This window comes from Notothenia coriiceps, unplaced genomic scaffold (genome assembly GCF_000735185.1).
Source record: "Notothenia coriiceps isolate Sejong01 unplaced genomic scaffold, NC01 NC01_scaffold00030283, whole genome shotgun sequence".
Lineage (NCBI taxonomy): Eukaryota > Metazoa > Chordata > Actinopteri > Perciformes > Nototheniidae > Notothenia > Notothenia coriiceps.
Genome location: NW_011362984.1, coordinates 128,151 through 152,451, shown reverse-complemented (window position 1 = coordinate 152,451; position 24,301 = coordinate 128,151). Strand labels below are relative to the sequence as shown.

General features: G+C 41.6%; 2 protein-coding genes across 5 annotated transcripts; one reads left to right on the top strand and one right to left on the bottom strand.

The window, feature by feature from the left end:
• Positions 1-700: 700 nt before the first annotated feature.
• LOC104959481 (uncharacterized) lies at positions 701-15,807 on the bottom strand. The gene is made up of 9 exons (XM_010787381.1): positions 15,643-15,807; positions 15,435-15,492; positions 10,693-11,043; positions 9,339-9,605; positions 7,736-8,023; positions 7,309-7,425; positions 7,061-7,122; positions 5,053-6,900; positions 701-4,695 (listed from the first exon to the last, which is right to left on the bottom strand). Exons 2-9 carry the CDS (start codon positions 15,472-15,474, stop codon positions 4,666-4,668), a joined length of 3,003 nt encoding a protein of 1,000 aa, XP_010785683.1. The 5' UTR covers positions 15,475-15,492; positions 15,643-15,807; the 3' UTR covers positions 701-4,665.
• On the top strand, positions 15,217-24,064 carry LOC104959482 (uncharacterized). 4 transcript variants are annotated; one of them, XM_010787384.1, is made up of 6 exons: positions 15,217-15,458; positions 18,345-18,404; positions 19,381-19,746; positions 20,993-21,232; positions 23,027-23,123; positions 23,419-24,064. In XM_010787384.1, exons 2-6 carry the CDS (start codon positions 18,353-18,355, stop codon positions 23,477-23,479), a joined length of 816 nt encoding a protein of 271 aa, XP_010785686.1. In that variant the 5' UTR covers positions 15,217-15,458; positions 18,345-18,352; the 3' UTR covers positions 23,480-24,064. The 4 variants fall into 4 exon arrangements, with proteins under 4 accessions (XP_010785686.1, XP_010785687.1, XP_010785685.1 ...); XM_010787385.1 differs by having other exon boundaries at positions 15,217-15,464; XM_010787383.1 differs by lacking the exon at positions 15,217-15,458 and adding an exon at positions 17,484-17,854 and having other exon boundaries at positions 18,348-18,404.
• Positions 24,065-24,301: the final 237 nt, after the last annotated feature.

The following is a 24,301-nucleotide window of genomic DNA, read 5'->3' as shown; positions in this document are numbered from 1 at the left end:
GAACATGAAATTGACAAGTATCCCTCTTTTAAATGCAAGTAACTGCGCTGCTTTCTGTCTAATCTTGGCTCACATTTAGTGACTTGTGCATCTGCTCTGTTGCGTGCGATCATCTGTCTCTCTTTCTGCTGACTTTGAATTAACGCTGCAACCCATGGCTTGCTTATGAGAGGAACTTTCTGGTCTGCAATTTAATTAACTGCTTTTTTTGTGCAATGTGCATCTTCTTTCTGCTTCACGCCTGTGGTTTAATTCTATGAAATGTGAGCCGCTGTTTCCTTTATAACACTATAACACTAGGTGGGAAAAGGAGTTCCATTGTAGATAGGCGTGATGTCCGGTTTTATTTTATTTCATCTTTCACTGTATTCCCCTGTTCTATGCTGCCGTTTTTATTATGCCATCTGTTTCTTGAAAAGGGGCAAATCTGTAAATATGAATGTGTGATTACATGACTCAAAAATGATTTTGTATTTTAAAGCCACATATGATGTTAGAGATCTGTTGAAAAGGCTTGAAAGAACTCCTGTGGTTTGTCTCATTTGTTTAACTGAGAAATATCAGTAGGCTTTTATTTGAAAGAGAAAGCACAGTGACAATATGAAACACATCGTAATACACTCAAATGAATCAACAAAGGATTACGATAAACCACAAACTCTTTGAAGTTCCTGTGTTTGATATGTATCCCTGAAGGCGGCGGTTCAACTTTGAGCATCTAAAAACAAGCTAATGACATGTGAGAATTTCCTTGTTGCTGCACACAGCTTTATTTTTATTTTTTTTGGCTTGCTTTTTTTGTGTGCTGGACCAAAGACAAGAATGACTTTGCCTGCCGCTCGTTTTTAATTTCAGCACTCACCATCAAAGTTGCACAGATGGCGAAGGCCTTGAGGAAAAACCTTTATATATACAGTCTATGGGGAAAACATGGTTGAAAGTGATCAGTAGATAACTTCAATAATCCTCTCACATGGCGCCCCCTTGTGGGATGGCGAGGCATGGAGTCCCTTGATGCCAAAGAGCAGTTTAGGCATTTTATAAACTCCCACCTAGAGTGATTTATAGTCAGCGAACTGCTGGGGATTCACTGTCCTGCTCAAGGGCATGTTGGATAGATTGCTGAGGCACAGACTGAAGCTATAAATTCAGGGTCATGGTGTCACATTGTGTTTTTTTTTTTCTTCATCTGTGTAAAGTTTAATCATACATTTGTTTCATTTCATATTCCTCTGAGACTCATATTCATGTGGCATTTCACTAAAGGGGGTCAGTGCTCAGAGGCTGTTACAGTGTCTTGCTCAAGGACACTTTGACAGGGATGGACACATTGATCTCAAAGGACTTACTAGTTCATTTCAATGATGATGATGATGACGACTCACGAGTACTATCAGGCCTGACCTTTTAGTTTCCCGGGTGCTGAAAGATAATCGCCGTTACTGCAGTGAACGAAAGAAATGCGGAATCATGAATTTTTATTCACTTGGAGCTGTTAGGTAATTGGAATACATTCTGTCTGGGCCTTATGGTACCTCCAATGCTATTTCAAACTATAAAATGCCTTCAAATCTACAAAATGATGTGTGCCCGCTGAGCTGAATCTAAATTAAAATTGGATTAGAAATATATAGGCCATTTTGAAGTGTTAAGTTTTCCTGTGCAAATCCACTGCAGTCTCCTGAGTGAAATCAACTCTGGCTCTCTGAGCACTTGAGGCGGGAAAGCTCTCTGCTGCAGTTTGACACGCACCAAAACGAGCATTCATCAATACAAAAAAATTCCCTATTTGCACACACCGCACTTGAGTTATGTTTTCCTTTAATTTATGCCTCTAAAGGGATGCGTAAACAATTACTTGCGGCAGTCACAATAAATCACAGCAAATCAGTTTAATAAAACAACACCAGCAGATTTACATGCAAATTGGCCCAGGGAAGGAGGCCACATCAGCAATTGAGGTTTACTATGTTTTGTGCTTCAAGACAACAGAGGGTCTTGTACTTTTAGTTGTTTAGGCTATAAACAACACACTTCACTCTACATCCAACCGTATACGAAACACTAGTTGTAAAACTGCTTCAAACTTTTCATAAATCACAGCTTTTATCTGGAACAGGTAGGCAATGGCGCAACATTTTCTAGTAGCACTCAAATGCACTCCATCTCCACTCGTTACAGAGCTAGACTACCGTGAAGTGTCTCCAATAGTGAGCAGCAGGTCTGTTCATCAGAGGTGACGTACAAGTGGGAGCAGAGGATTGGGAGACTGATAAAGCTGTGATCCAAACACGCTCTGCACCTCCTCAACAACAAGCCGAAGGAACAGATTCATCTGAGGAAAATCCACAGCAGCGTGCGGTGTACACAGGCGCCATGCATAATTAGCACTATAGACACAGTGAGCAGAAATATGCTCGGGCTGCACACGGCGCTGTGCTTCAGAGGAATAAATAGATGTTTGTGGGGTCTGACTTACTGTCACATGCATGAGGTGTTTTGTACTGAAAATCAAAAGATCCTTATGTTTGGTAGAGTGCATTTATATCGAAAGGAGAGGCTAAATAAGGTGATTGTGCTCGGTGCTTTGAATAATTCAGACGACTTCAGCTGTGATGGAAATAGAACGGGCAATGTGCAGACTATGACAGTTATTGTAGTTATTTTCAACAGAAGACTTCACACAGGTTATGTAAAACATATGTATATTATTGAGAACATAATGGATTCCTGAAGCCCAAACAATATACAAATCCTTCCTGAGGAGATAAAGATAAAAAGAAAACTGTGCTTTCAGCATCTCACATACATATGTAACATCTGTATAAACTATACACAAGCATTCATTTGCCTAAAACAGCATCATAATTCAAGGCAGTAAAGTCAATCTCATGCTCCAGATGTTTGGCTGTAGTTGCCAGATGTGCCGTGTAAGTTAATGTATTTCGATGTGAGGATGAATCTTTCGTAATTCAACAAATCCCACGTAAAGATGGAAAACAACTGTGGATTATTTTCTCTCTCAAGTGTTACTTCCTTTCCCTCTTCAACGTTCTCATCACATTTGTTGCTCTTGAGGACATAAATGTTCACAAACAGGTTGCAAATATGACCTTCTTTACAAAAAAAGTATTTCCTGCAACATCTGGACACTGAAGATACGATCAAATGCTACTCATGGTGCAGTAATTGGTGCATATATGGGGATATCTTCAGCTGGGGATTAATACACATTTCATGCTTTTGTGTTCATTTACAGCAAACGGAAGCCGTATGCAGGATAGTGTGAGGCTATGACTTCATATTGACTTTATGTTTGTGTTGCTGTGTTTAAGTGAGAGAATGTACAGCAGCAGTGTTAATGTTATTGACTCCAATAAAGTACAGTGGCCATGTTTATGGTAATGCTGGACCATGTCACGTAGTGTGTCTCATTGATGTGTATTTATGAGAAAACAATGGAGCTCGAAAGCACAGAGACCAATCACTTGTAAGTAGGATCAATTCATGGATTTGTTGACAATAATAAACATAATCATTGCAGCCTCATCCTTGAAATTCCGTATGAAATTAGCATACAGAAATAATAGCATTGTTATCAATTGCTGCAACCCAAATAATACATTTTACAAGCGAACCCGAGTTTAAATAAAGCACCAACATTATAAATCAATAAACACATCATCTGTAAAAATAATGAGATCCCATTGTTTTTAATGTGCTGTCCCTGACCCAGTGCAGACAGTTCATTGTTGCTTCTTCAGCAGAAAGCGTGGCAGATCCAGTCTTTGTGCTGACCTTGTTCATGGCCGGGGTGTGATTACTTTCCAAATAATTTAAGTCACATAAAAAGCATTTAATTGATAAGCGCACATCCATTTGTGGGATCCCCTTCATAGTTAGCTGAGCATTACGCCTGAGCGCCACCGAGGCGAATCCCTTAATTGAGAAGTGTAATAAGAAGCATCCGTAAACAGAAGGCGGAAAATAAATAGTTCCATTTACGTTAAGGCCGCCCCTACGGCTAATTTCTTCTTTCATAATTGTCACCCGTCCCAGGGGTGAATTATTTTCTCAGAATAGAGACAGATATATTCATGCAAGCACCTCAAGTGCATTTGTCAAGGTGGTGTTGTTTAGATCTTTCGATGATGAATGGATGAGGGGGTGTGAGCTTGGTCAAGAGCTATGGATCACTGAGCCTGTCTGCTCGGAGGAGGCTCAGCAGCAAAGTTTGATGCATGACCACTGCTTCACAAGGCAAAATAATACAATTCACGTGGGACTACATGACGTCTGTGTGTAGAGCAGTGTTGTTGATGGGGAAGGATTTTAGGTTAAAAATACATTCAGTATCACGTAGCTTATTCAATACATTCTTTTAATAAGTGCAAATCGAGCATCCTTCTTTTGGTAATTTGACATTCATTTCTAGAAAAGCAGTACTCTAATCCAAAAAACTACACTTTGTAATCCCCATGGGAGACATTTTTATTTTCTTTATAAAAAACTAAGCGACAGAGACACCCGGGTGTGTCAGCCTTTTTGAGAGGAGAACCTTGTGCAGTCAGTCTTGCTCGGTGGTACGTTGGATCAAGTGTGTCAGCTGTTTGTTTGCCAGTGGATGCGGGACAGTAGTAGAGAATATTCTGCTGACATCTGTCATCATCCTGGTCTCCCCCTGTGAGTCTGATGCTGGAAAGACACAATAAGCCCTTCATTGGCAACATGTCATGCAGAGGCAGAACCACAGTGTCACAAACACTCAAGACTAAATACATAGTAATGTCATCTTTTTGTCAATTGTGAAAATGCAACAGCCATATACAAGTGCTGTCAAGAATCCATCAAGAAAATACACACTACAGACGAAAGCACACACTGCTGAGGAGACGGTGCAGGTAGAGAGGAGCCTGTAACACTGCACACATGGAGCCATGACATGATATGACAGCTGTAAGTGCACATCAGAAGGAGATATGTGTGCTGGAAAGAAGTCATATCAACAAACATATGGCTACTGTTAGCAGCATCATGCTGTGTCTCACTTACCTGCTCGGGATGGGTGAAGTGTGCAGGATGCCCGCGGCCATTGGCATGCCGGTGAGGATCGACATGCATGTGTCCATGTTGGGGATGATGGTTGGTGGGCCGATGTTGTACTTGTTGGTGTCGTTGAGCGATCGGCATGTTGACAGGAGGTCTAGGGGGCTGAGGCCCTCTGACTGGGGATCTGTGCGGGGTGTGCTTCTTAGGGAGGGTCTGGAACTGTGTGAGGGGCATCACAGGAGGAGGCGCTGGTGGCTGCTTAGCCCCGTCAGCAGGAACCTGTGTCTGTGTTCCGGGGCGAAGCAGAGCAGCCATTGTCTGATGTTTCCTATTCTGAAATGTTTGAGCCCTCTCAGTGTGGGCTGTGAGAGCAGCCTGGGTTAGGTTGCTGGGATTATGATGGGCAGAAGAGTTTGGGAGTGGAGCAGTGCCTCCTTGGCGGGGATGATTGGCACCGTTTATGACAGGCTGTGTCTGTTTGCCCAGGCCTTGTGTTGAAGTTTGGATCTGTGCTGCTCTCTGTGCCTGTGGAAGGTGATTAGGATCAGCCAACGCTCTTGTATCTGCACCCCGAGGTGCAGCCAGTCCCTGTTGTGTCGTGGGACCTTGTGACAGAGCAGAGCGGCCCACAGAGGCCTGCTGGCTCATGAGAGGCAGAGCCTGGGGGTTATTCCTGTGTGTGGCTTCCTGCCTGGGGGCATTCTGGCTACCAGGCGTTTCTCTGATGTCTCGCTGAGCGCTCTGCCTTTGTGTGTGTCTGACTCTCTGTGTGTTGTGTTCAGCCTCAAGCTGTGTTACGCTGCGAGTGTTTGGGCCTCGATGATCAGCAGAACGGCTCCGTGTCCGTCGGTCCTCTGATGGGGCTTCTCGTCTTGGTGAAGCTCTGCTCCGTGAAGTGTTTTGGCTCTGGAGTCGAGGCTGAGATCTGCTAGGTGCTCTTGCCTCTGGTATGGGAGGATGGTAGGTGTAGTCTGTGTCAGAGGTGTACTCAGGAAATGTCTGTCCTCTTTGATGCCTGGCGCTGGGATACGCTGGGGTCCCTGGGGGTAATACACTTTTATACGCTGGGGTCCCTCTGAGGAGATCCCAAGAGTTTATTTCAGACCTGCGAGGGGAATCTGGCTCCCGCTGGTACGTCTGTGTGTCGGCGTTTTGCTGGAGAGTGTTGTTACTGTTATAATGTGTGGATCCAGTCGGGACAAGTCTAGGCTGATCTTGTTGATCTGCTTCTATGTGACCATTCAGCCGGGGGTCATTAGGATAGGGCTGCCCACTTTGCATTCTGGGGTTTGATTGCTCTGTGTGTGTTACGTTCTGATGGGTTTGCAAAGTGTTATTATTGGCAGTATTGGTAAGAGGAAATGAGCTGTCCTGCTGAGGCTGATGGCTGTTGGCTGGGTATGAGTTAAGATTGACATGTATGGTAGGCATTTGTGCATTGTTGTTTTGCTGGGCACTCTGCGGCAGTGTGTTGAGGCTGAGGTGGACCCCCGGCTGCTGGTTGCCGCCCTGGGCACCGCCAGTCTGTATGAGAATGTTAGGATTTTGCTGTTGTGTGTTCGGGAGTGTGTTTGCATTTTGAGCATCAGTGTGCGTAAAAGCCCTGTTTTCAATGCCATTGTGAGGGTATGAATCGGCATTATTAGATGCATTTTGTAGGAGTCCATTTGCGTGGGTACGTCCATTCTGTTGGTGTGTGTCAGAGTTATGCTGCCCGTTCGGCTGCACTGTCTGTGGGTTGCTTATTTCAAGAGGGGGTGCGTGTACGCGCTCAGGGTGGCGTGTGTGATAGAGGGGGGGTTGGGGACCTTGGCCCAAATCCCTTGCACCATTAGGTTGTGGATCTGGAGGCTTAATGGGAGCAGATGAAAAATGAGAGGAGGGAGAGAAGAGACAGCAAAAGAAAGATGGAATGAGAGGGTCATTTGTGAAAAGCCCATAAGCACCAGCACATAGACTGGATAAAGACAAAATCAATGGTGAATCACATGTAAACTTTACTGAGGCTTACTATCAGCCTGGGATTTGGGTTGTCCCTCTGCACAGGCACAGCAGAATCTCTTGGTCTCTGTGCTGCAATAATAGAAATGATAAAGAAGAAATCACTTCAGTGCATGAACATGTGCTCGAGCTATTATGCGATGTATGAATGAAAATAAAGATCATCAAAGAGCCTTTTAAAAAATGCTTGACCCAACATTAATTTACAATGAAAAAGTGGACAAATAAAAATGTACACGATCGCAAACAAAGACTTACCCCTCCTCCGTCGCACGAGAAACACAATAAGCACAATGAGGAGCGCGATGAGGATTAGCAGCAGAAGCAAAGAGCCAATCACAGTCCCCACCACTTCCCCGACGTCTAGACACGTGGCTGGAATGTTCAAAAAAAATCATGTCAAGGGGAAGAATTAATAATGATAATGAGTCTGACGCTCAGACTGAAAATAGAAGTGAGAACAGGAGAGGAGAGAAGGGGGAGATTCTGAAAAAGGATGATAGTTATAGCAAAGACCGAAATGAAAATGGAGAAGAGGAAAGAAAGTGTGAAAGTCACTGAATGACTTTGAACACGTTCTCTTAAGATCCACTTTCTGCAGCTGTGATGACAGATACAAGAAACTGTCCAAAACCAACTCTCATCATTATCAGTCACAGAGAGGCCAGGCTCCACTATAACTCACCTACGATAGCCAGGTCTGTCCCCTGCTCCGACGAGCCCCCGGTGACGCTGTTTCTGGCCGTGCACACGTACCGGCCGCTCTCATCTGTTGAGAAAGTCTGAAGGTTGAGCAACCCGCTGTCCGGCTGTCCGGTGGCGACCGTCTGTCCGTCACGTTGCCATGAGAAAAGGGCAGGGGGCAGCGAGTCAGACAAGCAGGTGAGACGCACCTCCTGTCCCACCAACACATCCCCTCCCCCAACACACTCTTTAGCGCTCTCCTTGGTCAGCACGGGGGTGTCAGGGCCATCTGGTTTTGTGGGAGATCAGAGGACATTCATCAGCATCAAAAACATTTGGTTCACAAGTACAACAAGAGAAATCTGTATTCAATAAAGCTGCCTCTAATGAACAGATGATGTATTCTGTTCAAGGTTTTATCTTTCTGTCATTTTTGGGTTTAAGTCAGCGTAAAGCCTTTTAATGAAACCTCCTCGATCTCTTTGCCGTCTACAAAGCTGTGCACTTTTTTGTTTGATGTTAAATCTAAAATACGAATGGCTGCCACCACTTGAAGAAACATCAAAAAGCATTGTGAAGTCCTGCTCAGTCTGGAGAAGTACTGCATTGTGGGTAAACACTCGTTAAGCCTGCTGTTCAACACAGCTTGATCTACACTTTACATAATGTACTATATTTTTTTGTTCCATTACTTGTATTGAAAGCTATAAGAAATAAATTAATGAAATAAGTTTGACTTAAGTCCATACAGTAGTTCTGTTATGTAAGTATGCAACTTCCTCCAGTAAGAGGGTGGATTGGGTTATCTTTAACAAAACCGGGCAAACTACTTCCAGCCATTATGCTAAGTTTAGCTTAATGGCTGCTGGTTCCAGCTTTATGTTTCACTGACAAATATGAGAGTGGTAGAAATCTTCTGATCACTTTTGTTAATAACAATTCTGATATTCACGTGATGTGTCTATTCAAATATCTTGCAGAAAGGCCACATATTTTCACATTCTAGCTTAAAAAAATGTGAGGTGATTTCTGTTTTATATTAAATCAAATTTCAGGTGTGACGTAACTTACTGGGGAAGTCTGTAAGAATTTTGCCTGTTTTCTGATAATTCATCAACTGAGCTATTAAGAGATTCATCTATAATGACAAAAACAATGATGATAAGAATCCTTAGTTGCAGTTTTAGTTTATATAACAGTCTGGTGTCTGGGTGGACATCAGAAGTGGTGATTAAAAATAAGTGTGACGAAAGAAAATCCACTTTTGGCATGCATAGCCCCAACAGATTTCAACAACACACGCAAATTGATGTGTTTTTCATTTGGCTAAGAACCATCTGTTTAATGTTAGAGGACAACGATAACGGGCCACTTAAATATGCCAGTGGGATGATTGGTAGTGTTTGCTATTACTGTCACATCAGAATTAAGGATGTGATCAACACAACGCTCAGGCAGCACAATGGGCCTATGGAAGAATGTCCTTTGCAATCCGAGTGCATCTTAGCACACTGTTTGCAGTGCAGTGTAGACGGAGTAGATAAGCTACTGCTGTTTGCAGTGGCTGCAGCAGATTAACGGCCACTTGTCTTGATCAAACTCACAGTAGACAGTGATGCTCTGTGTGGTGGTTTGGGCGCTGACAGGGTTGCTGACGGTGCATGAGTAAACCCCGGCATCACTTCGTCTGGCTGGGTTGATGACTAGAAAGCCGCCTGAGATGGTGATCCTGGCGTCGGTGACGATGGCTGCACCTCCTTTGCCCCACTGGACTGCAATATCTGTCCCAGCAGTCCATGTGCACCGCAGAGACACATTCCTCCCCTCCATCGCAACTGCGGGAACAATCAGATTCACCCCCGCCACTGCATCTACAGGGAGAGTATGAAAAAAATGGGTTACCAAAGAGCTACAAAAGCAGAAAAAAGGTTTCTAAAAAAGGCACTATGGCTGTAGGTAGAGAGCATGAGAGTATACGAGAGCTCACTTCAGATGTTGGACTGACACAACAATACAGGGCAGTTTTATGTTTCTGTTGAGGATCATTTGTGGTAATCAAAGCAAGTGAGAGCTGAGAAGGGACAGGATTCAGATAGAAGCACAGATGGTGAGTAAGAGGGCAGACGGTGTGAGTGGTAGCAGAGATGCCTCTTGGCAGTCAGCCTAAGTTAAATAATTGGAGAGGGAGAAGAGGGGGCGTGCTGACGGAGAAGGCTGTGACTAAGACGAAACTGCAGCAGCAACAGGAAACAAACAAAAACATCCGAGCAGACACCAGATAGCTCTAATCACTTGCAAATGTTCTGACTTTAAACTTGCCTGTGCTGTGAATAATTTAGGATTTTAGCTTATACTCATTTCTAAAGTAAGTTGTCAGTGAGTTAGTGGGAGGTTGACAGTCGTGCTCAAGGACACGTATGTGAACTGCTGTGAGTTTAGAGGATGTGACCTTTCAGCAATAATAGACTTGGTGCTTCTAACAATTTGGTCTCCCTGACACCCTATTAGCGCCGGTGGTAAGAGGCATGGGAACGACTAGAGCGACATTACTCTAATAAAAAGTAACACTCAGCTGGTCCAGCTTAGTTACAGAACTGAATGCAAATTAATGCAAATACTGTATGTAAATGTACGTTACATATTTAGACAGCTACAATATCAAACATCTAAGAGCATGAGCGCTGCATATCAAATGTGTTTTATTAGCATAAAGCCCTGAGCAACTAGTTTCATCCCCTCCTCCTTTTTCCTTAATTTTACTTCGCCTACCATGGGTCACTAATTTTATTATACCTCCCAGACTAATTCTCTTACTCCCCAAATCCTCCCTCTTCTCTCTTCACTCACTTCTCTTCCTCCTTTACATTATCATACACGTCCCCACCCCTCCTACCTTCCTTCCTTCCCTCCCTTTCTTCTTCTTAAGTCTTAAATCAGGCACGTTTCTTTTTCTCTTACCAAAGACTCTCAGCTTTACCGGTTTGGAGTTAGCAATAAGGTCTGTGGTACCAGAGGGGGTCACCTCCACCGTGTAATCCCCCGCATCTCGGAGCTGTGCGCCTGCGATTCGGAGCTGGTTTGCAGAGATGGTGACCCGACCCACGAACTGGGTTCCCGGGTTAATCGCTGAGGCTCCTGAGCTCCACTGACCAACAGTCACTCCTCCCTGGAACTGCCATTTCATGGAGAAAACCTGGGACACCGTCAGCACCGTGAACACGATCTCAGAACCAGTTTGAACCAGAACCGGGTCAGTCTGGAACTGGATCTCTACCGGCTGCTGAGCCAGCACTTTGGCAGAGAGGAGGACTGAACAGAAGAGAGAAGATCAGTTTAATAAAGTACATTTACTCAAGTTCTACACTTTTTCTTCCTTTTTGATAAAGCTTATAGTTAGGGCTGATTAGATTCAGCCCCTAGTTTTGCTGCTTTAGGCTTAGTTTGTCAGGGGACACCCTACTTCTTCCTTCTCTCTGTCTATACCTGTGTACTCTCATGTTCCGAATAACCCAGCTTCCCCAAATTTCTTTTTGGTGTCTATCTACGCCAGGATCCGGAGTCATGGATGATCCTGTTGCTGTGGTCCTGGATCATAAGTCCTGGATAGATATCCTCGTGGATTCATCTTCCTATTATACACACATGCATTTCCAAACATTTGGTCTACCTATGTTGTAAGTGTATTATCTTTTCAATTTACACACGGCATCTATTGCACGTCTGTCCGTCCTGGGAGAGGGATCCCTCCTCTGTTGCTCTCCCTGAGGTTTCTCCCATGTTCCCCTTTAAACTGTGGGGATTTCTCTGGAAGTTTTTCCTTGTACGATGTGAGGGTCTAAGGACAGAGGGTGTCGTGTTGTCATACTGATATTCTGTACAAACTGTGAAGTCCACTGAGACAAATGTAACATTTGTGATATTGGGCTATATAAATAAACATTGATTGATTGATTGATTTTTGCAATTTTCATATACTTGTACTTGAATATTTTTAATTGATGTTACTTTATTCTTCTACTCTACCACGTTATTGAGAGAAATACTACATTTTATACTCTTATTTGACAACTATGGTTCCTAGTTATACTTTGGAGATTAAGATCTGTAACTTTATTTAAAGTTATATGAATCATACCATCATCATAAAATCATACCAGTGTTTGTAATTGTGATCCCTTGTCCACAAAATGTTTCAAATGTCTTTGAATATGCAGCTTCACCAAAGAGTGATTTATCCTGAAAAAACCTTTTCAAGTCACAAAAGGTCAAGTTATCAGTCATATTAGAAAAGTATTTGGAGTGTAGCCTATGTGAAACTGTACGCCGATGTAGAGGCACTGAACATATTGAGATATCTATTGAGAATATTACCAAAAAAGACCCAATTAATCATGCAAAAATGCAATAAAATTCACCTTACATATTAATGCGTCAGCGTCCAATCCAAACATGTCATATACTCAGTTACAGGGCAAGTTTGCTGCGGAACAATACATTTTTATTTGGATTTTTTTAAGATCATTATTCTGAAAATGCTTGTCCAATTTCACAGGCAATTTCTATGTGGGACATGAACTTGAAAAAAGAGTGTTTTCACTGGTGGCCTCGCTGAGTAAACAATGTGAAGGCTTCTTTCACCCCTGCAGAGAGCAGGATCTATAGAAACAAACAGGCCGGGATCCGGGTGTAACAACCTATTAGTTAGGTACACACTCTTTTCTCCCTCATAGATTTCACACCATGTTTTTTTGGATTGAAAGTGATCCCAAGCTAAACATCTATTTTGTGTTTTTGTTATGCTGACTTAACGTAATCCGTGTTAAAATCATAGTTGTCGTCTCTCTTCTCGAGAATCTGCAGTGCATAGTCAATTCCTCAGAAACAATGTTGTAAAAGAACCAAATATTCTACAGGCTTTTAACTGTTGTATGCTGTGTGTCCATTGGCAGGGTGTTTGTGAATGAAAGAGAGAACAAAGATATAAGTTTTTGTATTTGGCAGCCAGACCTTTGTTTAGGTTTCTGTACAGATTCAGGCTGGGAAACTCAGGTAGAATACTCAATGCCGTTTTACTGGCAAATAAAGCAACCACGCAAGAGTGCTCTGGCCAATGCATTGTAGAGAACCAAATCAATATGGTGCTGATCAGTCTCGCTGGACTGCCTTCAAATGATTTTCACAGGGGGAGCAGTGTATCAAATGACAAAAGGTCAACAGAGAGATGGATTGAGTTCAGGTTCACTCGCATTGCTGTTAAAGACGTCAAAAGAGTTTCGGTGCCCCTATTAAAAATATCACGGGCCTTGTGACTTTATTAGAAGAGACGGGAAGATAAAGAGACATGAGTTCAAAGAAAGAAATGAGTAACGCAGCACAGAGCAGATGCATTCATGTGCTGTGAAGGGTTTTCCAAGGACAAAAGAGCAATACTAAGTCCTATTTGATAAGTTACAATTAATGTGTATCTACAAATATAACTCTTTTATGTACCTTGAATGACTGTTGGCCCTGAAGTGATGCCAAATACTGTAGGAACCTTAAACTGATAAACCACACATTAAGGGGTGGGTGGGTCTAATAATAGGTCAAACTGTTAACTTGTAACAATGTACTTTATTATAAAGTAACCGCTGCACCTACAAAATGTAAAATGAATCACCTCTTAAGCATCAAAGGATGTTCGTCAGACCACACATTGACCACACTGCAGGCGTTTAGCATAGAAAAAAGGGTTAATTCGCAATAATTGCAACAGCGTACGTGCATGCTTTCACACAACCGCAGACACACACTCTGCTGCGTGCATTGACGCCTGCCACAGATGTAAACAATACACTGTTCATGACTGTTGCCATGGTAAGTTATGCACCGCTCTACGCTTTTTGCCGCATTCTTTTTATGCGAGTTTGCAGAAAAATAAACACACACTCACATCTTTGACCTCTATGTTACATGTCAGTCTGCTAGGGTGAAAACTGTGGCGGCCAAAGGTCGGGAAAATGTTTTTGAGGAAATATTGAAACCAACAAAGTGAACTAAAGGGCTGCTGGTGGCAACTAAAAACCCTGCAGATTGGATCACTATTTATTTTTATTTTAATCACAAATAGACGACAGCAACATTTGTATTTAATTATATCAAAATGTTGCTGATCATTACTTTAATTATTATCTTTCATGCATGAACAACAAGCCCTAGCTAATGAACAAATTAAAATATAATTTACATTCCTGTGCTCCTTTCCTGTGTTCCTTGTAGCACAAATGCCTAAAGTAGATCATTTGTATGCACCCAAAACTGTGTTATATACCCGGTTATGGAACAACAATCTGTCATTTTGGATGGGAAAATTGATACCAGCAAATATCTTAACAACCTTAAAGTGCAGTGAATTTAGAAGGGTAAAGCTGGTATTAGCCAAGGGTGATAAAGGAGGAAGGAAGGCGACAGGTTTGTTCTAGACATCTTCTCCAAAAAATAAAGAAATGTAAACATACTGTGAAGGTCAATTTGATTGTAAGGCCTTGGGAATGTGTGAGTGTTGCACTCTTCTGTACACAGTAGCAACAACTTAAACAAAGTCACTTCAAAATCAACATAACAAATATGAAAGCTGAGCCGGATGAAGGACAATACAAATAAATCATACCTAATATGAAACTCCCTTCTGACTCTCAGTACTCTGTTTTGGGCATTTAGCACCGTAAGTCGGAAGCCTTTTTTTAAATCACTCAGATCCCAAATTATACCATGGGTCATTGACTCATTGTCCAGCAGCTGGGCACTGTGGATTTAACACATTTTATTCAAAAAATTATAATTAGTGCATCTATTGAGGACCGTTTTCATCGGTGTTGTAATACATATGTAATTGCTCTAATTGTTCATCAACCCTATCTTTCTGCTGTCCATGACACCCACTTTTATGCAATAATTTAAGTGCATTAATAAAGTCTATGAGAAAGATAAAGATATATCAGGCTTCCGACAATACTGAAGAGGATTGAAATCATTGTGATTTGTTTTTTCATGATATTTGTTTTTAACAATGAAAACACCAGCTTTATTCTTTGAATTGTGCATGCTCAGCCTATGTTGATTTTTCATATGTAAGTGACCAATTAGTTTGTATACGTATGTACCTTTTAGCTTTTCTTTGTGTGTCATTAGAACACAGGCTGAATTGGAGGGAATACAGTAGGACATTTGAAGTCATATTGTCATTAACAATAGCCAAGTATCGGTATTGGATGCTGTTTCATTGTTAATGCATGAGTAACAACCTTGTTTCACTACTGTAGGCCTATTAAAAGAAACTGCAGTACTGCCCATCCCTATCGACATATTACCAAATACCATACAGATATAGAAAACAATGGCCTCCCATTCATTGTGAATACTCACAACAGTTCAGATTTGAGAGCCTGTGAGGAGTCCCTGAAAGCCTCACGTCACTCACTAGTCAGTGCACAAACGGGAAAGCAGCCGCGCAGGTTTAAGAGCGGTTAAGGCGAGCTTTGTGCTTCAAAGATGTAATTGATTTCCAAGCGTGCTAGGAATGCCACATTTTCCCCTCCCTGGACTTATTTTTTTTACCACAGAAGAGACAACCGATACTCTGCTTTAGAGAGCTGTTTGAAGCATTTGAACGCTGCTTTCGGAGCAGAAGGAGAAGACACCGTCAGTGGAAATTGTTTTACCTGCCAGCGACAGCCTGAGAAGAAGTAAAGGTTGTCTCATGTCTTCAGTCAGGCCGGTCTGCGGGGAAATGAAACTTTTAAAATACATTTGACATACTTCTTCCAGTAAATGCTACGGTTTATTACCGTGCTATATGCTATTCAATAAAAAAATAAACCTGAAAAACAAATATTTTCCGCGTTTCAAAAAGGATAGTATAAAACTTACCAAAGTATTTTCCCTCGGCCGTCATGGTCATGTTTTTGCCAAATTAAAGTTCCGTGTCGCTTTGTTTTCGATCCTGATAACTCTACTTCCTGTTTCTCCACTATTACCTGCTGAGGACACACCTGTTCTCTTAAAGAGACAGCAGCCTGAATAAACAATGGCGGAAAGTAAACCTTTAACTATATTTAACTGACAGCTGTTACGAGTATGCTTACGTTTCAGATTAAGATTTAAAATACTATACCACGATACATTTTACAAAACAGAATTCATTGAGATATATTAAACTATTGAAAGTAAGATTCACCTCGAACAGCTGTAACTCTATAATGCTGCTTGTGCATTATTGTGTTAGTCTAGGAATGCCATGTAATAATATAACTAATAATAATAACATATTATAATATAATACACAGGTCACATGAAGATTTTTTTTTTATTTAAAGTACATTTCGCTGACAATACTAGTATTTTTGACATTGTTGTATTGGTACGTTTGCTTGAGAAAAGGCTCTGAATGCTTTTTCTATCCCTATTAATTATATTACTTCTTTATAGTTGTGGTGTTTTTTCATCAATAATAGTAAACACAGTACATTTCTTGAATATAAGTGCCTTGATTATTTCCAATGCAGGTTTTTAATGATGGCATTGCAGTAATGAGTAATTATACAAACAAGAAACATATTAGATATCCTGAAAGTTCCACACACTAAAAAGAGCATCATTAACTATACATGTAGCGTATTTATACTCTTTTGTTTTCTTATATTTTATTGTAAATGAATGAAATCCTACTGTGGAATACAGTCCCACACTGATAGCAGTAATGCAAAGTCCTTATCCCTTTTTAGAGAATGTATTTATTAGATTTTATTGACTATCCTGTTTGAAGGTCAATCTTCTTTGCCCTGTTATGTGGCAGCTATGATCTGATAAAACAAATTAATGATTTGCTTAATTTAACCACTTGTGGTATAATATGGATTAATGTCAAGCAAAACAAGGACATCCATTAGTTTGTGCATAAAACCATAACATGATGATGTCCGCTGAAGAAAAATACTCTGAGAACAAAAGTGTCGTGATATCTTTCAGATGTTATATTAGTGCCACCCACTGGTTAATTCCAGCTACCAGCACATCTTTGTAGTCAAAGATCTCAGTGGGAGCCACAGCTGTGACTCCCATGATTATTCACAAACCCTCTGAAAATACAAATGGATTTATAATCAGTTTTAAATCACTTGTTAAATCTGTGCCCCAGGACGCGTTTCATGAAGTCGGAAAACGCAGAGCTAACCCCCTGAATAAGTGATGTCATTATGTTTCAGTGCTTTATTAGTGAAAAAGGCTCCGCTGATGCACACAGTAGTAGCTGTTCTGTGAAAGAAAGAGTCCAGAATAAGAACTTAATTTAAATGTGACTACGACACTAAATCAGCTAATTGTTTGTCTAAAAGGCAAACTTTGTATTTAAGGCGTTCACCAATGCCTCAGAGACTGGATAGTCCCAGTAGATTGTGTGCGCTTGAAATGTGTTTGCATGCAAGAGACAATCATAAACAAAACAAATATATCGATTAATACATGTACTACCTACTCTTAACAATCCAAAGCCAAGGAAATGTGTTGTGTCTGCAGGGCGAATAGTGTTTGTGCTGGATAAGAAGCCTGCAGTACAAAGCCTATTTCATAATGAGCACCAACATTGTCATTGGTTTCCCTTCAAAAGAATACCACTGCATTTTATCAAGTTTACAAACTGTATTGTTGAGTGAGCATGTGTTTGGAAACAGGTTAGATGAGGGGGGGATGAAGTTTAACAATGGAGAGTTGACATATTCAATGCACAAGCAACATTAAACCTTTACTGTACAGGAAATGGGGGGAGACGGGGAGGGCAGGAAACTGCTGGAAAACAAGTTGACGCCTACTGTACGTGACTCACTGACTGGACCTGACCTTAAAAAGCAGAGCAGAGAGGAGAACAAAGTCCTGAAACATTAATTTCAACTCAGGTTTAATGGTGGCTTCAGTAATGGTGGTAGATGTAGAAGCCGTCGTCTTTAACTAGATAATTTCTCACAATGAAATGGAAACTACTTTGATTTTTATTTTGAGCAATAAATCTACTGGCAGAGTGAGTTGCGCTGCACCTTAACCTCTGGGAAAGTGAAGTGGAAGCTTTGTTAGTCTCAATTTTGGAGAGGTAGGTGATTCCCACTCTGTGGCCCTCTGATATTGATGACTTCAAGGTATACAGCAAAGGAAATTCCAGGTTATATTTAATGCATGCAGGTTGTGTTCCTGCTCTGCTATCACTGCTTCCTCTCTCTCTGTTTTGTTGTGTCAGCTGTGCTTGAGGGGATTCATTTTAGTTTTGGCAGTCGAACTGTCCCTATTTTGTTCCAAGTTGTGATTCAATTGCGGTATGCAATGCCAAGAGTGTTGTTTGTTGGATGTTTTGCAAATAAATTAATGAAAAAAAAGAATAACCCTCAACATTGGGTTTGCATTTTTTCTAATAGAGGGGCATGCTGCTTTAATTGCTTTTTGCTCTCATTTTAATTTTACATTTTCTCTGGAGGGAGTTATTATTCTTGCTGCAGTGGCACCCTTGCTTCACGAGTACAGAGGAAAGGGTGGGATGTTTCTGCGGTCATGGACAAATTCCTCTGTCTGTTCTCCCTCTACATCAGCAGGTGTTATGGATCTACATTATTTCCCGAGCTGGAAAGTTGCCCTGCTGCTTCTCTTGGGTAAGGTCTTTGTTTCTAGCCAGCATCCTAATGATATTTGTTTAAAACTCTGCTTGAAACTACAGGAAGAAAAATATTTTCTGCAATGCGCTCTGACACAAACACATACTTACTTGTTATATGCCTTTTCCATAAATAATAAGCTTACATTATTTACATCTCCTTCATCCTTGGCCTATCAAGTTAAGACGTGTGATTAATACTCGTTGTATTAAGCACAAAGAGGCTTACCAGGCCCACTGCATTTTGACACAGGATTTAAGATATTGATGGGGTTTGATGGATATCATATTAGGCATGGGCTGTCGTGCGCTATAAATCATCGCTTGACATTGTTTGACAGAAAGAAGCCATACATATTCAAGTACATGCCGAGGACGAAGATTAAGTATTATGCAATTGTTTGTTTTACTAGCCTTCCATTCTGCCCAAACAATGCAAATCCTCCAAATGCTAAAAGGTCATACTTCCATCCATCCATCCATCTTCTCCCGCTTATCCGTGGTCGGGTCGCGGAGGTAGCAGTTCCAGCAGAGAGCCCCTAACGTTCCTTTCCCTGGCCACATCAACCAGCTCTGACTGGGGGATCCCAAGGCGCTCCCAGGCCAGCGAAGAGATATAATCCCTCCACCTGGTTCTAGGTCTACCCCTTGGTCTCTTCCCAGCTGGACGTGCCTGGAACACCTCCCTAGGGAGGCGCCCAGGTGGCATCCTAACTAGGTGCCCGAACCAGCTCAACTGGCTCCTTTCGACTCGAAGGAGGAGCGGTTCAACTCTTGAGTCCCTCCCGGATGACCGAACTTCTCACCTTATCCCTAAGGGAGACGCCAGCCACCCTGCGGAGAAAACCCATCTCGGCCGCTTGTACCCGCGATCTTGTTCTTTCGGTCATGAATATGAAATACTTGGGATCATAATAAGAGTACAAACTGCATGTAAGCAGATTTCTGATGCAATAACACATTTCTGTCCTCAGTGCCATGCGGGCTGCAGTGCATGTCGGTGCATGTACTCAACGAGGAGCCTGTACATGTGATGCCGGGACAACAACTCATTCTGAGGGCTCAGATCGAGCATGGACCCCTGGAAGAAGTCTCCTCGGTGACCTGGGAGAGGGAGCCTGAAACTGGAATGACTCACGAGCGAGTGACACTGGCCACGTGCCCGGGCAGGAGCCTCAAGTGTGCCGGCACCAGGCCAAACGTCCATGTGAATATGGAGCAGCGGGAGACAACACTTGAGATGAATGCGTACGAGGCAGCAGACGGCGGCGTGTACACTCTGACTGTGACGGATCACAGGGGGGCCAAAACCACCGCACAGTGCATCGTCAGGGAATATGGTAGGAGTATGATGCCCAGCATGTGAGGGAATTTGTAGTGAAGCCTCAAGTGATACTGCAGATATTTTTAAACAATTAGTCCTTATTGATTAGTGGAATTACCCAAATCTCATATTATTTTCCAATCATCAGCCATTCATTCTCATTTACTAGGCCTTCAAGACAAACACTATGATGTCTGGTACAACACGCCCCCTGATTTATGAAAGGCGCAAAAGTTAAAACGCATGTGATGTTTGACTTTATTTATCGATCAAATAAGGTGACCAACTTTTAAGGGGCCATCTTCTCCAATTAAATGTTTTTTTCTGGGCAAATCTCTCATTTTATCAACCTTCGCAAACAAAACTATCCTATAATCGACGTCCAATTCATTATATTTCTTTTTCTTTTTTAACAGATGTAGGTTTTTCTTCTGAGCACTTTTCAATAAGTTATTTAAAGACCACAACCTGAGCACTCTGAAACTTGGATTTGCATTTTTTTTCTTATTTTCTTCTATATCAAACAACGATCACTTAATAGTTAATTGCAATAATAATTTGATGAATGGATAAAGAAAATAATAATAAGATACAGCCCTTGTTTATTTTGTATTCCACAATATATAGAAATGAAATTTATAAGGATACAGGGTTAGTTCAAATACCAAATTGTACTATCTCAGAGTGGTTATATAGAAGAAAAACATATTTTAAATCCTCAACAGCTGCAATGTCCCGGCCAACAGTTTAATGAATGTGTTTTAATTTCACGCCAGCAGGCGTTGTTTCTTTCTGATTTTGGAAGTCTCATTTAATAATTAAAGAATTTGCCTATAGGCGTTGCTTGCTGGGTCTCTCTTTTGTTTCATTGCTTCTAGATAATTCCTGTCTCGACGTAGCTTACTAGTCCTCTGTGTCCAAGCTTTTATTTTACTCTCATCTGTCTGCTCTAACAGTATCAATTCATCAGCTTCACTCTTCTCTTCGTCTGCCGCTCCCAGGGCTATCCATCATCCCATTCTCTGACATTATGCCTCACCCGCCGGGCTCATTATTGTTTCTGAAACTAAACTAGTTTCTCCTGACAGCATTTAACGCCTCTCATGATTCTTTGTCTCAGAGCCTTTCGGACAGCCATTCGCCATTATTCTTATTTTATAATCGAGAGATGCCCACGGCTCCTCTTTCTATCAGGCTCTGAGTTTTTTACCTCAAATCCTTATCCTCTCTTTCCACTCTAATCCTCTCATCTTTCTTCGCAGAGGAAGTGCACCATGTCTCAGTGAGCATCAACGCGTCTCACTCCACGCTGGTTTGTGGCGAGGCCTGGGGCACTGACCCCCACTTCAGCTGGCTCCATGAGAGAGCGGCCATCACTAACTCAGTGGGAAGAGTCTCCAAAGATGGAACTACATTGTTGGTGACAAAGACTCCCATCTGTGGCCACTTCACCTGCATGGTCAGCAACGAGCTGGGCCACAGTTCTGCCACCTACACTGCAGGTACGAGTGTTTCTCTGGTGTGTACATTTAGTTGACTTATTTTAACTTGCTCTCGACTGAACTACTTTATAAATATAATAAGAAAATACTCACTTAGAGTCACAACAAAAACAGACTGTTCATTTCCCCTCAGAGCATATTGTAGCTAATTATTTTGGTTTTACAGCCCACAACTTTACTGTTTCTGTACACTGCTTCAGTTTTAAGCTAAACGGCTCTAAAAAAAAAAGGATTCTGTAGGCTTCCTATCCAACAACAAGCGTCAGGAACATAAACTTTGAGAACATATTGGATGTTTTGGCAGCTAGGGAGCCAGATAACTCCCCCTCAGGTGATGGTGGAGACCAAATCAGAGCAAATAAGGAGAGTTAAAGGGAACCTATCATGCAAAATGCACTTTTGTACGTCTTTTATTCATGAATATGTGTCCCCGTTGTGTCAGGGAACTCACCAAGTGTCAGAAAACACAACCCTCTCTCTTTTCCATACCCAAATCTCTAAAAACGGGGCTGCAACGGAGCTGATTATTATTTGAATTTTTCTGACGTCAGAAAAGGGGTGATCCGCCTATATGGCCAACTCTCCACCTATCAGGGGAATGAGAGACCGCTCGAAAGCGCTGGAGACGCTGTAGTACATATGCCAGGCCTGTAGATGGCGCTGTAGTCTGCCACAAAAGCAGAATCAGCCCTTGCAAAAACAGGGCTGGAAAAGAGCAAATAGAGCAAAATGAGGCATGGCTAAAATGCATGATCTGTTTGGTATTTTGGAAAAAAAACTTCACAGACATGTTTTATATAGGTATGGCCCTACAATATATGTTTCAAATATAGCATGATAGGTCCACTTTAATATCAGATTTATTAGCAAATAGCTAGGTATAGCAACAAATACAGTACTGTATGATGTAGCCCTGTTTCAGCTAGATGTAAATAGGAAACAGTTAACATAATGTGTTGTTTTACAGCTAGTTCAAACAGCCCCACTAAACTCCAGAATCAAGTACTTTGTACTTCATGTGACAGCTCATGAAGTAAATGTAAATCATGCATTGTTATGGATTAAACTAACCAGTCATATGTGAAGTAATACAATTTGCCTTATTTCGACAGTTCAAAAGTAATTTGGTAATAGTTACCCAGGTATTTAACAAATATAACAATCCTGTACTTGTTCTGCAGTGGTCCCTTCATATTATTTTATATTTTAAGAGAAAACATTTCAATGGAAGAATTTGACTTTTATTACATAAAGTACCCGAATGCCTATTTCCCAACTAAAGATTATGATCATTATAATGTTTAATACTTATTTTTCTAAGCTAGTTGATTGATTGACAGGTGTCTGTGCTTATGGAAATAAAAATGTTGTGTTTTTTAAAGTCAGCTCATGGCTTCTATCATGGAAATTCACAAGTCAGAATCCTTAATCTGTCTATCTTGAGCCGTGTCCTGATTGCACTTTGCTATGTGTATCGTATCACTGATGGTGTTTCAGTGATAAAAGATTTTCCACACTGCGATCAATAAATCACTCCCGCAACTGTTACTGCTACTGCTGCTACCACTGCTGCTAAACAGGCGAGACAAATGCAGTTCTCTGCATCTGCCAAAATGTGTGATGATCCAAAGACATTCGGGGTATTTCAGGGTTTGTCCTGTTAGCTCTTGCTGTGGCAGCCAGTTTACTGACTCTACAGACTTGTTCCAAAGGACCTTTTTGGCCTTTTCCGGCAGCCATGTCAGATTATGTTTTTCTCCCACCCTCATCTGGTATCTTTTTCCTGGCTGACAGCACCTTGTGAGGCAGAGGGCAGAGGGACAATAGCAGCTGTAGTGTGTCCCATCTTCCTGCTGCTGTTTGGAGGAGTGCTGGCGTTTCTGCTCTGGAGGTACAGTAATGCACACAAACACGGGCAGGCACAAATCTCATTTCAGGCTCTGATAATAAAGCCATACTCTGGGAGAAAATAAGGAACCAGTAGAAGCTGCTTTTAAAAGGACAAAAGAACTAAGGGTATAAGATGAGAACAGAACAAATGCTACACAGCTAGAGTCCTAAGTGACACATGAGGCGTGACAGGCCAGGCTGCGTCTGCTGACAAAGCCATTGTGATGTTTACTCGAGCCAGTGTTCGCTTTGTCACTTCTGTTTGATCTAAATTGGACACTTGGTTTTCTTTTCAGGCGACACCGGCACAGCAACAGAGGAGAGAGGCTGCACGAACATTTGGATGACACCATCTAAAAAAGGCCAAAGATACACTTCTGTTTCTCAGAGAAGAGATCAGGAAATGGACTAAACTGTGAGGCTGGGGCTTCATGTCCTGTGAGCGGAATGACCTTTGGAACAATGTGAAGAGTGAACTGCTTACTGGCAAATAAAAAAAACATCTAAAAATGGATATTAAACTTGTAGTGCCAGCGATGTCTTTGCACTGCCTCCTGCTGGTCTGTACCTGACACTGTGTATTTGTTAAAGTCATGTTTTTATAAGCTTGTATCAGATGTGAATGGTTTTATACCTTCAAATGCTGCCTTCATAATAAAATCCCTTCAACGAGTGAAAGAAAACTCAGTGGTTCAGCAGTTTTTTGAAACACTATTAGTTTACTCCTCTAAAATTAGATTTAATAAACATTGTGTTTGAATTGCATTTGTTGTTACATGCACCAATACACCATTTCCTTGTACCGTGCTTGAAAACTTGGCAATAAACTGGACTGTGATTCTGATTGTAATGGATAGGAAAGACATAAGGCCTGTACTTGTATACACCGGCAAGAATGGAAATATAAAATATAAAACTTAATAAAATGGTGTTGTTTATTGGAGAATATGGATTGATGTTTCGGTCATTTCCTTTCCAGCTCTATAAGAAATACCTTTGTGCATGTAAAAGATGTCAAATTTAGCACACGACTATTTATGTAGGTTCCCATCCCACTTTGGATTTAACTTCTGGGATAATTTGTACTTTCTGTTTGGTTAAAATATTCCTGGTCTTAGCTGCAAATTGTGTTAAAAGCTAAAACTCCAAAGACAGAATAATCCACACTGGGCGTGTTAA

What these genes read in the sequence shown, in the direction of transcription:
- LOC104959481 (XM_010787381.1), bottom strand. Translation starts at nt 15,474, where the DNA reads ATGAGACAACCTTTACTTCTTCTCAGGCTGTCGCTGGCAG. An exon ending in TCTCGTGCGACGGAGGAGGG is followed by an intron (nt 7,123 to 7,308) that starts GTAAGTCTTTGT and finishes CTATTATTGCAG; the next exon opens with CACAGAGACCAAGAGATTCT. An exon ending in ACCCAAATCCCAGGCTGATA is followed by an intron (nt 6,901 to 7,060) that starts GTAAGCCTCAGT and finishes GCTCCCATTAAG; the next exon opens with CCTCCAGATCCACAACCTAA.
- LOC104959482 (XM_010787384.1), top strand. Translation starts at nt 18,353, where the DNA reads ATGGATCTACATTATTTCCCGAGCTGGAAAGTTGCCCTGCTGCTTCTC. An exon ending in GTGCATCGTCAGGGAATATG is followed by an intron (nt 19,747 to 20,992) that starts GTAGGAGTATGA and finishes CTTTCTTCGCAG; the next exon opens with AGGAAGTGCACCATGTCTCA. An exon ending in CTGGCGTTTCTGCTCTGGAG is followed by an intron (nt 23,124 to 23,418) that starts GTACAGTAATGC and finishes TTTTCTTTTCAG; the next exon opens with GCGACACCGGCACAGCAACA.